At 41.4% G+C, this 14,712-nt stretch overlaps 1 protein-coding gene across 3 annotated transcripts in view; it reads left to right on the top strand.

The window, feature by feature from the left end:
* The window catches only part of GALNT18 (polypeptide N-acetylgalactosaminyltransferase 18), a 339,637-nt gene that overhangs the window by 237,389 nt on the left and 87,536 nt on the right, over window positions 1-14,712 (top strand). For all 3 annotated transcript variants that reach the window (XM_038569049.1, XM_038569048.1, XM_038569046.1), the window contains 2 exons: window positions 667-864; window positions 5,366-5,480. In XM_038569049.1, coding sequence (XP_038424977.1) covers window positions 667-864; window positions 5,366-5,480 — 313 coding nt within the window. The remainder of the gene's footprint in view (window positions 1-666; window positions 865-5,365; window positions 5,481-14,712) is intronic.

The raw sequence follows: 14,712 nt of genomic DNA, 5'->3' as shown, positions 1-14,712 counted from the left end.
CTATTTCAAGCTGATTTGAATAAACAATTATGCAACAAATGCATTATTAATAAGAAGCTCATCATTCCTGTCTGCAAACACTTTACTTGCCTGGTGCCCATAGGGGCCTCCTGGCTGCTCGGAAGCCCTACTCCCACCTCTCCCCAGGGCGGTGGAGAACACGTGGGATGGGGTGGCACGTCTACAAGGATGGAAGGAGCATTGAGTAACTGGCGGAAATAAGTTTGTTCTCACCCTCCTCCCTTGCCATCCTCCTCTGCCTTTTCCTCCTGGTTGATATACTGAATTTTCACAAAATCAAAGCCCGAGTTGAAAGCTACCCATGGAACCTCAGATCTGTTCCTTTCTTCTTTCTAAGGTCTTGATTTTTTTTTTTTTTCTACTGGGAAACAGGAAAGCAAATAGACACAAGGATCTAAGGCAGTAAGAGTCTCTCAGCTCAGCCCAGGACGTGCTGCAGGAGTGGCCAGGCCTCTTGCCAACCCAGAAGTGGAGGGGGGTGGAGGTTAAACAGAGGCTGTTTCCCAGGAGGCAGAGCAACCGGCTGGAGCAGACAGCCAGGTGGTTTTTTGCCTTTTTCTGCAGAGGAAGAAGCTTTAGGGGTCGCCAGTCAAGTATTTATCCACCTAGGAAGCAGTTTCCCTTCTCTCTCTCCCTCTTGCTCAGGGCGGAACCTGTGCTCACCCGCATAAAGGAGAACCGGAAGCGGATCATCTCACCATCCTTTGACAACATCAAGTATGACAACTTTGAGATAGAAGAGTACCCATTGGCCGCCCAGGGCTTTGACTGGGAGCTGTGGTGCCGCTACCTAAACCCCCCCAAGGCCTGGTGGAAGCTGGAGAACTCCACCGCCCCGATCAGGTAAAGCATCCTTACCTGTAGGTCTCTCTGCTCTGTCTTCCACTCAAGGGCTCCCCTCCCAGCTCAAGCCTTATTCCCCAAACTCCAGCCCCACTGTGGGATGATGGGGTAGAAGTGGGGGTTAGAAAGGAATTACAAATGACCTTCAGTCCCCACTTACAGGCCCTGATGTTCGCTTTCAATAGAATCATGGCCCCCAGAATCCATCCGGAGGCTCAGAGCTACTCATTTTAACACATCACTATGGGACACCTGCTGAGTGCCAACTGCTGTGCTGGGTGCTGAGGATCCAGAGTGATTAAGACTCCATTGCTGTCCCCAAAACCCTGCAGTCTAGCGATGACAGACAAAATAATTGGAGGAAACAAATTACTGCTGGAGGAAACTGCATAGAAAGTGGGGAGAATCTTTTTCAGAGACTAGGATTTGCACTTGTTTTTGAGTGAATGTAGGACATTGCAGGGTTGGGGCAGGGGCACCCATGTTTGAAGAAACAGGGTGAGTTTGTGGACACAGAGGAACTATAAAGGGACCTTTGGGAAGAGGAGTATGAGGAGGCAGCCCCAGAGGCTGGAAGAGCAGAGAGGCAAGACCAGACCCCCCAGCAGCTTGTATGCCTTGCTGATATTTGAGTTTCTCCTGTAGGATTCACCGAAAAGTGGCTGCAAACTGCATTTCAAAGATCCCAAGCTCTTTCTGCCTTCACTGCTGCCTTCACAGACACCCAGGTGACTCCCTTGGGCAGCCTCTGTTCTATGGGTCAGGACTCCTGACACAGCCACCCCACCGGCCCTTATTTCTGTCTGGTTAATCACAGATCAGGTACCTTTATGCTCTCTGCAAAGTCCTGCCCACGAAACACACAGATGGCACCAGAGGTAGCCTAGGGGACAATTCTTAGAATGAAAGAAGAGATTAGAAACTGATGTTGCTTTGTATTACATGAGGGAGAAAGATTATGAAAAATTTAATTGAAACTGGGTGATTATTATCTGAGATCACATCTCTCCTTGCCAGAAGAAAAAACTATATTCATATTTAAAACAGGATGGAAGAGAACCATCCAGCTTTCTCGCAGTTATCTCTGTTACCCACCTGTGTTAGCCCTTGCCACAGTTTTGTGTTGTTAATTCGGAGGTCGCTGTGTGCAAGGGCCTTTTACACACACGGTCTCATTTGCTCCTCGTGTTGGCCTTGTGACAGCCCATTGTGTCATCCCTGTTTTACAGCCACAGGATGGATGAAGGCGAATGGCCCTGCCTAAGGCTGTGGGCAGTAGAAGCAGGATCCAAACCTAGGTCAGCTAGATTCCATATCTAGCTGTCACCCTCGTAGATGCCCACTGTTGAGCTCAGAACTAGCATGGCGACACTCTGCCCCTAGGCCAGCTGATTGATACTGGAAGGAAGCGTGCTATCGTGCAAGGAGCTTTCTTGCAGAAGACTGCGCTGTACTAGCTGCTTTATTCTGCTCATCTTGAAATGTGTTGGCCTAGTCGTAGTAAACCTGCCTTCTAGGTCGTTGACAGAGAATATCATCTCGGCCTCAAAGTTTCCATCACCTAGTTTTTGTCAAAAACTTGGCCATCAGAAATTATATTCATGGATGAACATTATTGGTTTTACCCTTAGGTGAAGACAACCCCACAGAAAGCTGTGGGTTATTACAAATAACCTTGCCCACTTTGGCTCCCATTTCCTTGGAGCTGTGTCCACACGTTGTAAGCGATAAAAAAGAGCCCAGAGCTACCTTCTATTGCATTCTACAGTGACGTCTTTGGGAAGGCTGTTCACTGTGTCCCAAAGTGACCTCTTAGAAGACTGACATGAGAAATTTCTTTCAAACTGACTGCTAGACAAAATCTTGTTAACCCCAAGGAATGAGTGTGGTATTTTCACATGGGAACTATAAATCTTATCTCTAAGACAGGGTTGTTCATTTTCACCTTGGCTACCAGGAAGCTCAGTATGAATTTTGTGGGTCTCCTTTAAGAACTGTGAAGGAGGACCTGAAGGAGGGCCATTCTAACTGGCCCCCGATTTGTTGTGAACTTTTGGTCTTTCAGACATTTATGTATTTTGTTTCTCAATGTACTGTACATTTTTTTTCTTTAAAGATTTTATTTATTTATTCATGAGAGACACAGAGAGAGAGGCAGGCAGAGACATAGGCAGAGGGAGAAGCAGGCTCCACACAGGGAGCCCGATGTGGGACTCGATCCTGGGTCTCCAGGATCACGCCCTGGGCCGAAGGCAGACACTCAACCGCTGAGCCACCCAGGCGTCCCGTACTGTACATTTTTTGTAAGCTATCTCTAACCCTTTTGGGAACAAGGAAAGGGATAAACCAATAACATTTTTAGGCTGATTAGGTCTACATCATACCCCAGCTGGTTAATAAGTGATAGACTATCTAAGGTGGCCTATGTTCATTGCACAGTCACTGTTTCAGATTCTGCTGTTCTTCTGAGTGGGTTTCGCCAAATGGGGAAGGCCCCTTCCTGCAGGTCTTAGAGCACCATGTTGAAATACTTGACATTTCAGCAATGTCGAGAAAAATGTTGAGACTTCACACTGCCCACTCCGCCAGGCTGATGTTTTTAAATCACCATGCTTTTCAAGAGGGGATTCTTTGAGCTGCTTCAATGTGCAAATGCATCTTTTTAAATGATTTTCAAGTAACAATTACATCCCAGAGGCTTTCAAAGTTTTACATTATTTAATTTAATCCGTGTGAGGTTATAGTTGATTCAGTTTCATAGATACCGAATCAGAGGCTCCAAGAGGCTAGGGAACTTTTCACAGTGACACACAGCTGGGGGGGATTTTACTCATACCATGCACCTCCAAGGACTGGATCAAGCATCCTCCACCAGCGCAGGAACTCAGCCCACTCTAGGAGTGGTGGATTGAAGTAGACTGACCGGCCTGGCTGCCTGCGGTCTGTGGAACATGAACCCATCCTGAATAAAATGCTGTGATTTGAAAGGAGGAGGGGCAGGGTACCGACCCAAAGGCTGCAGAGCAGCCTCCTGCATCAGCATTGTCCCAAGAAATGGCTTACAAAAGAGCTGTTTCTCCACCTTGATGAGTTTCCAGTGTCAAAGATGGGTCCATTTGCACATGACTGACCGTTTTCTCATAACTGAGGATTCCTCATTTCATTTTCTCTCTCCTCCCCTGTGAATCCTTCAGCCACCAGCTGATAAAATGCTATGCAAGGGCTAGAAATGGTAGCTGTGTGCGGTGTCATTTGCGAAAGTTAATGCTCTCAGCAGAGAAGCAGCCCACATGCACTCACGCTGATTCTCCTAATGCGAATCACTCTAGTGAAGTCTCGTGCTTCACTAGGCACCTGCACACAGCCGGTGAGCCCCGCGCTCACACTCTCACTAAGGAAAGGCCCCCCAGCTCCTGGACCGACTGGCTGTTGCTGTATTGCTCTGGCCTAAGACCCAGCGATAGAAAAGCCCTCGCAGCTGGCTCTCTCCCTCTACTGCCCCTTCTTCCTTCTGAAACTAGCCTTTTCTCTATAGCCTGCATCGATGGGTGGTCCCCACCTTGCCATCACCCAAACCACAAAACCAGCTGGCATTCATATTTCTCCTTCTCTCTCACCTGTTCATCTGTTTTCTAAGTTCTGTTGATTTTTACATTAAAATGTGTCTTTAAACAGTCCCCCTCTCCATTCCTGATACTCTCATCAAGGACCTCATCATTTTGCCGTAGACATAGCAATGAGCTTCCCAACTGGATTCCTGTTGCCACTCGGCCTCCTCCAGCCACCCCACAGCTACCCAAGGATTCTTTTAAAAACACAGATCTGTTTGTTCTCTATATTTAAGAGTCTGGATTTTTGTCTCTTTGTTTTCCTTGTTCATTTATTTTGTTTCTTAAATCCCATATCTGAGTGAAATCATATGGTATCTGTCTTTCTCTGACTTAAGACTTATTTCTGCTCATTCCAAAGTCAGCTGAAAATTCCTCACTGGCACCCCTTTGCCTCCAGATAAAATCCAAATCATTTACTATGCTCTCCAAAGCCCCAGCTAATATTTCTAAGTGAACCAGAGTTGATGTGCAAAACCCAAGCTGGGGAAGGGTAAGGAGTTAGCCTGGGTGCCGAGGTAGAAGCAGAGACTGGCTGTGTGATTCAGAATTCAGGCATCAGGGCAGCTAGAGATGCAGATGCTCAGACCAGGCTGGTGGGGTGAGCACTATTTCCTGGGATTGGTTACATAGGCAAGCACCCCCTGGAATGACAACTGGCCCCAGGACAGGAGCTCTTGCTGCTGCCTTCAAGAAACAGCCTCCCTAGAGCAGCTGGTGAAGGTGGGCCTGGGAGGGCCCCTCGGAGAACAAGGCCCATACCAGCTCTAGTGGCAAAGGAAGGAAGAGGAACAGATCCTCCTGGAGGAAGGCACCACTGCTAGTATTCCTCTGGCCATCCCCAGGAAGCAGCCCTTCCACTAACTGCTGGCCCATCTCCCACATCCCTGTAGGAGCCCTGCCCTCATCGGCTGCTTTATCGTGGATCGGCAGTACTTCCAGGAGATTGGCCTACTAGACGAAGGCATGGAGGTCTACGGAGGCGAGAATGTCGAGCTGGGGATCAGGGTAAGTAAGAGTTCTTGCCCAGAGGACTTGGCTGAGCTCCCTGAAAGCTGAATGAGTCAAGGATGTGGAGAAATGGGACTCAAGGCTGAGGGTCACAGATGGATTCTGAATGTTTAGTCCCTAACCTTGCTCCATGTATGTGATCAGGACTGCTTGGAGATGGGATAGAGTCAGAGGAGGGGACCTATAGCATTTTCGAGAAGAAAAGCACTTCAGAAACTGCTTTGTCTAGGACTGGGGACGTGGGACAGTCAAGCTCCCCTCTATGGGAACAACCTCTTTGATAAAACCAAACACAGGCTCCCCAGAGCTGAGCAAAAGTGTGTTCCAGGAAGAGACCTGTAGGCATCTAGGAGTGGCTGGACTAGAGTGACCCTCAGAGTAACCTTCCTTTGGGATTTCTCACTCTGATATTCCCAGCCTCCTCCACAGTGCCCCAGAGAACTTTCCTAAAGACTTTGGCAAGAGAAGGCTGTAGGTGGGTGCCCAGGTGGCTCATTTAAGCATCTGCTTTGGCTCAGGTCACGATCTCAGGGTTCTGGGGTTGAGCTCCACATCAGGCTCCCTGCTCAGTGGGTAATCTGCCTTTCCCACTCCCTTTGCCCCACCTGCTCATGCTCTCTCACTCTCTGTCTCTCATAAATAAAAAATAAATAAATAAATAAATAAATAAATAAATAAATAAAATCTTCAAAAAAAGAGAGAGTGGGGAGGGCTACAGGGAAATACACTCATGAAGTATAAAAGAGCAAAACACAGCCAGGCTCACTCCATTCTGTTTTCTGACCCCACCATGTGCTGGTCAGCTAGTCAGGGCTGTTCATTCCTCATGCCATTCTTTGGAGGTAGCACCATCCTGCCCCAAAATAGAGGGCCTTTTGCAGCTATCATCACATGATATGAATCCACAATAGGCATCATTTAATTTCTCATCCCACAGGATCATTTCCTAGGCTCTGGCTCTTTCTCCTGGGCCCATGAAAAGATAACTCTAAAATGACACCCCACCCCCATCATATCTGAGAGACACATGAGGTCCCCTGGTGGTTGGCAGGAATGTGATAGTGGATACAATGAAGGACCTCATCCTAGAGGGAAGCCCACCCCTCTGTCCAGGTTGTGGTCCTACCCTCACAAATAATCCAACATTCAAGCTGTGGCTTGTCTCCACAGTGGTCCCCATTTTCCAGTCCATGGGGATCTTAATTGAAGCAGCCTGACATATCCCTGTGTGACAGCCCTTGGAGAGGACCTTGTACCTGCTGGTGTTCATAGCAATCATCCAAGATATCCCTCCTCACTGCCAGCCCTTCATGCAGACCACCCCAACATCTGGCTGGTTCCGATGAATGACGCCACTCTTGGCTTCAGTATCGGTATCTCCAGTTCCCACTCAAAGACTTCAGCTTGGATACACCCTCCTCTTACCTCTGACTCCCTTAGACCAATGGGCAGTCTGCTGACCCTGGACAGACCTCACCCTGCCCCAAAGAGAGACAGGGCACCTCCACTGAGTCTTTCATAACATCTGCAGTGACCTGACTGGCACTGTGTGGGCTGGCCTTACTGCCCCGACTTAATCCTAGGGCTCTGAAGACTGGCAGCAGGAGCAAGATGTTCTGAAGCTGACCTTAGAGAACACTTGGAGTCTGGGCCTGGGTGAGGCTTTCAAATACATGTTAAAGATCTTTGGGTTTTGTGTTCAGGGTGTAAAATACAGGATAAAATGTTGTCTGGCATTTCTCCTTCTCTACCTCTTCCCTCCCACTTGACAGAGATGACGTGTCATAGTAGTTGAAGGAAAGGTGGTTTTTCAAGCAGAGACCCAACAACCTGTTGGCTGGCAGAGCTGTGAACAGAAGGAGGAGCTAGTTCATTGGAATTCCAATTTCCCCCTTAAGGGATACAGAACTGCTCATCATCTCCAAAATGACTTTCACATGTCACGTGGTTATTAGCATCTTCGTTTCGTGTTTTAGGAATCACATCTCAGTGCCTCACTTTCCTTATCTAGGAGTCCCTTGGATAAGGAAGGAGCCCCTGCAATTACTCCACAGGATTGTTTGTAAAAAGGACAGACACTGCTTTTCTCACCTCTTTGGTTCACAGACAACTTATTCAAAGTCCTTACCCATTTGGAACACAGAAAGGATTGTTTGCACAATTATTCACTACCTGCTCTGGCATCTAAGTATGTCATCCGTCTACATCCCTAAAAAGTAGTTGTTATTATAATCCTTTTTATTCAGATGAGGGAATTGTGAAATTAAGAACTAATGTATGTTGTCAAGGTCATACCACTTATAAGAGGTAGAGAAAAGATTCAGCCCCAGATCTATATGATGTGAAAGCCTAGAAAGATATACCACAGTGATCTAGGGATAAAAGACCTATGAGCATCACCCACAAAAGTATTTCAGTGTCCATGCAGTAATTCTACTCTATTCAGAGTTATATCTACTGAGTCACTATTTAAAGCCTTATTCTTATTTTGTGCTCATTTCTAATAAGCCTTTTTTTCCCCCTGGATTCTAATTCCACAGCTCAGTGGAAAAATGAAGGGAGTTCCTATGGGCAAGCAGAATGAAAAGAGTGAGAAATAAGCCCTGATGTTGAATAAGAGACAGAAAGATTGTACAGATGATGGCTATAAAAAAGTAGAATATACAAGAGAGCATTCAAGAGGTGGTAGGAAATAAAGAAATTTTTAGAGACAATAAATAAACTGAATTGACTCCCTTCAAAAATGTTGAAGTTCTAACCCTCTATAGCTGTGAATATGATCTCATTTGGAAATAAGGTCTTTGCCCATGTAATCAGGTTAAGATGAGGTCATACCGGGTTACAGCAGCCCTAATCCAATATGACTGGTGTTTTTAGAAGGAAAATTTGTGGACACAGGCAGGTACAGAGGGCGGCTGACCATGTGAAGATGGAGACAGAGATTGGAGTAGAGCCAAAGAATGCCTGGGGTCACCAGAACCTGGAAGAGGCAAGGAAGGATCCTGCTCTAAGGCTTTGGAGAGACCATAACCTTGTCAACACCTGAGTTCAGACTTCTAGCCTCTAGAAGTCTGAGAGAATAAATCTGTGGTTTTAGGAGATCCAGCTTGTGGTGCTTTGTTATAACAACCCAAGGAAATTAATACTGAGACTAAAATATGAATGAAAATAGGAACCTAGAGAAATCCTAAATATATTATATTTGAAGAACCTGGTGACTTTAATTTCATAGAGTTTCTTAATTTCATAGAGTACAGAGGACAGGAACAAAAGCCTCAGAGTTTCCAAACCTGAAGAGTCTCACCACATAACCCCCTGGCTCCCCACCATACCTCCTATAAAACTGGTATTTCAAAGACCAATTATTTCAGGGTAAGATGAGCTAGAAATACTCCCACCCTCACCCCCAATGTTAAGGTAGAAATACTCCCACATTCATACCCAATTTTATGCTGACGAGAGGAAAAACTCTCCTCTGTGAATCCCTCCCTTGGATTTATAACATAAAATCAAAATACTTCATGGTCCAGAAAATCTCAAGAGTAGAATTAAACTTAAAGTTGTTGGAAGTTCTTAGGCATCTACAAAAATGTATACAAACCCTCTCTGGGGAAAGACCTCTTTAACCCAGGCTATAAAACTTCCCATAGCTAGAGTTTCAAGGAATGTGAATTCACCTTAAAAAAAAAAAATCACAAAACAAGGGAAAAAGAAAGCACTAAAAGCAAAAGCATTGGACAGACAAATTTGTTCTACAAAATCTTGAAATATTGATTCTATCAGACACAGGATATAAAATAAGCTATACACTAGCTTCAAAAACAAAAATAGGAGATTGGTAGGGTGCCTGGGTGGCTCAGTTAGTTAAGCATCCAACTCGAATTTGGCTCAGGTCATGATCTCAGGATCATAAGACTAAGCCCCCTGTTGTGCTCCATACTCAGCAGGGAGTCGGCTTAAGATCCTCTGCTTCTGTCTCTCTCTCTCTCTCTCTAAAATAAATAAATATTTAAATAAATAAATAAGAGATTGGAAATATAAATAAGAAGAAAGAGACTATTAAAAAGACCAGTTGTATTGATAAAAATAGAATTTCAAACATAATAAATATAAAAATGGGGATGCCTGGGTAGTTCAGTCAGTTGAGCACCAGACTTTTGGTTTCAACTCAGATCATGATCTCAGGCTCCTGTGATGGAGCCCCTCATGGGCTCTGAGCTCAGCAGGGAGTCTGCTTGAGATCTCTCTCTTCCCTTTCCCTTTGCCCCTCCTTCCACTCGTGCATTCTCTCTTTCAAATAAATAAATAAATCTTTAAAAAAATGGAAATTATAAATATAATGGAAAAATATAAAATGGAAATTAAAAGCTAGGTAGATGGATTAAACATCCAGATGGATATTGTTAAAGGAAAAAACAGTAAACTGGAAAATATGCCTAAAGAAATTATTCAGAATCAGCCCAAAAATACAAAGAAAAAATTGAACAAAACAACAAAACAGAGATTGAAAGATGGGTAGAATTGAGGGAAAGGGTCTAATATCTTAGAATTCCAAATGGAGATGGTAAGAAGCGAGGATTAGGCAAAATCAATATTTGAAGAACTAATTACTAAAAATGTACCCAAGTTGATGAACCCTCAGATTCAGGAAGTCAGTCTGTCCAACGTAGGATAAATACAAATATATCCACACTTAGACATGTTATCATGAATGCTAGAGACAAAGAGGAAGATCTGATAGCGGTTAGAAAGGAAAGATAGACTACAGAAAAATTAATGATAGTTAGAATAACAGTGGACTTTTCAGTGACAATGGAATCCAGAAGACCATGAGATAATAGCTTAAATAATCTGAGAGAAGGTAATTCTGAACAGGTACCTGGGCAGTTCAGTGGTTGAGCATCTGCCTTTGGCTCAGGTCATGATCCCAGGGTCCTGGGACTGAGTCCTACATCAGGCTCCCTGCAGGGAGCCTGCTTCTCCCTCTGCCCATGTCTCTGCCTCTCTCTGCATGTCTCTCATGAATAAATAAATAAATAAAATCTTAAAAACAGAAAGAAAAGATTTGTGAGCTTACATATGTGTGTGTGAGTATATATGTATATATAGTCAATAAAAATATCTTTTAAAAACTAGAGTAAAAGAAAGTCATTTTCTGAAACACAAAAACTGCAAGAGTTTGCCACAAACAGATCCTCACTAAAATGAACTATAAAGGATACATTTTAAGAATAAGGAAAATGATCCCAGAAGGAAATCTGAGATAAAAGAAAGATACTTAGCTCAAAAAGTAGTACATTTATGAGTAAATCTAAAGAAATGTTGATGGTAAATAACACTACAGTAATGTCTCATAGGATTATTAAAACCACAATGCATGATGACAATTGCAAATAAGTTGAGAGAGGGTGATTGTAATTAGAGTGTTCTAAAGTGCTTATATGTTAATGAGGATGGAAAGGATACTGGTTGACTTTCAGTTTTGATGAAATAAGCATATTAAAGTTTCTAGGGAAGGCATGAAAATCATAGATAGAGAAAGTATAACTTCAAAGTTATAGAGGGGAAAAATAAAATATGAAAGTAAGAAAGGGAGAAATAGAAACAAAGGATGGTACAAAGAGAAAACATATGAGATGGTAGAAATGAATCCAAATACATGAGTAAATATAGTAAGTTACAGGGACTAAGTTAAAAGGCAAACATTTTAAAATTAAATTTTTTAAATTATCTGTAGGCTATTTATAAGAAATATGTCTGAAATGTAATAATACAGAAAGGTTAAAATCTAAATGGATAGAAAAATTAATAACAGGCAAATGCCAATGAAAAGAAAGTTGCTGTAGTTATATTAATATTAGAAAAATACCATTACAACATGTCCTGGTACAAAAAGAGATTTCTACAATGTGTAGTTCATGAGGAATATATAACAATTATGAACTTTTATGCACCTAACAGCACAGCCTTGATTTATATAAAGTAAAAGTTGACAGAATTACCAGGAGACATCAACAGCTCCACTGATATAGTGGAAGATTTCAATAAATTTCTTCAAGTAAATGATATACCAACACAATTAACAGTTTGAATCTAATAGGATATAGAAAACACTGCATCTAAGAACTATAAGATTCAACAAATTTCAAGGATTAACATTTTATAGAACATGTTCTTTGACCACAATGGAATTCAATTAGAAATCCACAACTAAAAATTATAGACAAAAGCCACACTTTTGGAAATTATGAAACATTTCTAAAAAACTCATGGTCAAGAAAGAAATTATACTGGAAATTTGAAAATATTTTGAACTAAATGATAACAAATATGCTACATATTACATTAGGTGAAATTCAGCTAAAATAGCAATTAAGAAAAGTTGTAAATTAAAACAGTATGGTACTGGCACAAAATCAGACACATGAGTCAGTGGAACAGAATGGAGAGCCTAGAAATAAACTCACACATACACAGTCAATTAATTTACAACAGAGGAGTCAAGAATACACAACAGAGAAAGGACGGTCTCTTCAATAAATGGCATTGGGAAGACTGGGAAGCCACATGCAAAAACTGGACCACTTTCTTACACCATACACAAAAATTAATCCAAAATGGATGAAAGATTTGAATGTAAGACCTGAAAGCCATAAAACCCATAGAATAAAATGTAGACAGTAAGCTCCTTAACATAGGTCTTAGTGATGATTTTTGAATCTGACACCAAAAGCAAAAGCAAAAAGCAGAAATAAACAAGTGGGAATGCATCAAACTAAAAAGATTCTGCATAGGGAAGGGAATCCATAATGAAATGAAAAGCCAATCTACTGAATGGGAGAAAATATTTGCAAATAATATATCTGATAAGAGATTAATATCCAAAATATATAAAGAACCATATAACTTGATAGCAAAAGAGCAAAAAATCCTATTTAAAAATGGGCAGAAGATCTGAATAGACATCTTTCCAAGGAAAACATCCAGATGGCCAACAGACACATAAAAAGATGCTCAACAATATTCATCATCAGGGAAGTCTAAATCAAAACCACAATGAGGGGATCCCTGGGTGGCGCAGCGGTTTGGCGCCTGCCTTTGGCCCAGGGCACGATCCTGGAGACCCGGGATCGAATCCCACGTCGGGCTCCCGGTGCATGGAGCCTGCTTCTCCCTCTGCCTGTGTCTCCGCCTCTCTCTCTCTCTCTGTGACTATCATAAATAAATAAAAATTAAAAAACAAAACAAAACAAAACCACAATGAGATGTCACCTTATACCAATCAGAATAGCTATTATCAAAATGAAAAGAAATAACAAGTATTGCAAGGATGTGGAGAAAACAATCTTTGTGCACTGTTTATGGGGATGTAAATTGGTACAGCCACTATGGAAAACAGTATGGAGGTTCCCCAAAAAATTAAAAATAAAAATACCATGTTTCAGCAATTCCACTTGTGGGAAAACAAAAAACAGTAACACTAACTTAATAGGACATATGCACCCTATGCTCATTGCAGTATTATTTACAATAGCCAAGATAGGGAAACCACCAAGCATCCAGCAATGGGTGAATGAATAAAGAATATGTGATATATATACTTATAATGGAATGTTATTCAGCATAAAAAAAAAAAACACATGAAATCTTGCCATTTACAACAACCTGGTTGGACCTTAAAGGTATTATGCTAAGTGAAATGAACCAGACAGGGAAGACAAATACTGTATGATCTCACTTATATGTGGAATCTAAAAAAAAAAAAAGAAAAAGAAAAAAGAAGGAAGGAAGGAAGGAAGGAAGGAAGGAAGGAAGGAATGAAGGAAGGAAGGAAGGAAAGAAGGAAGGAAGGAAGGAAGGAAGGAGAAGAAAAACAAAAAGAAAAAATAAGCTCATAGATACAGAGAACAGATTGGTGGTTGCCAGAGACAGGGGGTGGGTTATGGGAAAAATGGGTGAAGGGGGTCAAAAGGTATGAACTTCCAGTTACAAAATAAATAAGTCATGGGAATATAATGTACAGCATGGTGACTATAGTAAATAATACCCTATTGCATATTTAAAAGTTGCTAAGAAAATAAATCTTAAAACTTCTCAACACACAAAAAGAATTTTCGTAACTGTATAAGGTAATGGACGTTAACTAGACTTATTGTGGTGATCATTTCACAATGTATACAAATATTGAATCATTACATCATACACCTCAAAAATTAAATTAAAACATTTTGCAAAAAATAAGAAAAATTGTATAGTATCCCATTCTTGGAAAGAAGAGCTGAATGTCAATCAGATGAATATATAAGTAGTTAGAAAAAATATCAGAACAAAAACTAGATGGGGGCACCTGGGTGGCTCACTAGTTGAGTGTCTGCCTTTGGCTTGGGGAATGATCCCGGGGTCCTGAGATCAAATCCCACATCAGATTCCCTGCAGGGAGCCTGCTTTTCCCTCTGCCTATTTCTGTGCCTGTCTCTGTATCTCTCATGAGTAAATAAACAAAATCTTAAAAAAAAAAATAGAAAAGAATAAAAACTAGATGAAAATAAAGATATGAACATAAATTAATGAAATATATATATTATATGACATAATTCATTCTGATACATAATTCATATCTGAGATATATAAAAGATATATATATTCTTTTATATATATATATAAAAGAAATAACTAGTAAAGCCAAAGCTTGGTTCTTTGAAAAGGCTAATCAAACTGACAAACTTTTACTAGGTTTGAGAGAGAGAGAGAGAGAGAGAGAGGTGCCACAATCACAAATAAATAATATTAGGAATGGAACAGGAGAAATGATTACAGTTGATACAGAGATTAAAACGAAGAGTATACTATTAACAAGTTTATTTAAAAACTTGAAAACTTAAAGAAAACAAACTTATAGAAAAATATAGCTTATAAAAACTGACACAGGAAGAAATTAAAACTAAAACTGTTTTATAACCATTAAAGAAGTTGAATCAGTAGTTTAATATATTGTCACAAATAAAAAATTAGAATGATGGTCATCATCAAGCACTGCTAAACTTCCAAGGGACCAAAATATTACAAACTTATGCAAGTTATTTAAACATAGAGTTCAGAATAGATACTAAATGACCAAAACCACAGTGGCTTGGATCTCTTCTAGGGCCAAACATCCAGGCAGATCCCTGGGTTTATAGAACAAAACCATACAGCACAATTTTATATATTTTATATAAAAAGATTTTTA

This window comes from Canis lupus, chromosome 21 (genome assembly GCF_011100685.1).
Source record: "Canis lupus familiaris isolate Mischka breed German Shepherd chromosome 21, alternate assembly UU_Cfam_GSD_1.0, whole genome shotgun sequence".
In the NCBI taxonomy this organism is placed as follows: Eukaryota; Metazoa; Chordata; class Mammalia; order Carnivora; family Canidae; genus Canis; species Canis lupus.
The sequence above is the reverse complement of the archived record's forward strand: the minus strand, read 5'-3'. Positions and strand labels throughout refer to the sequence as shown.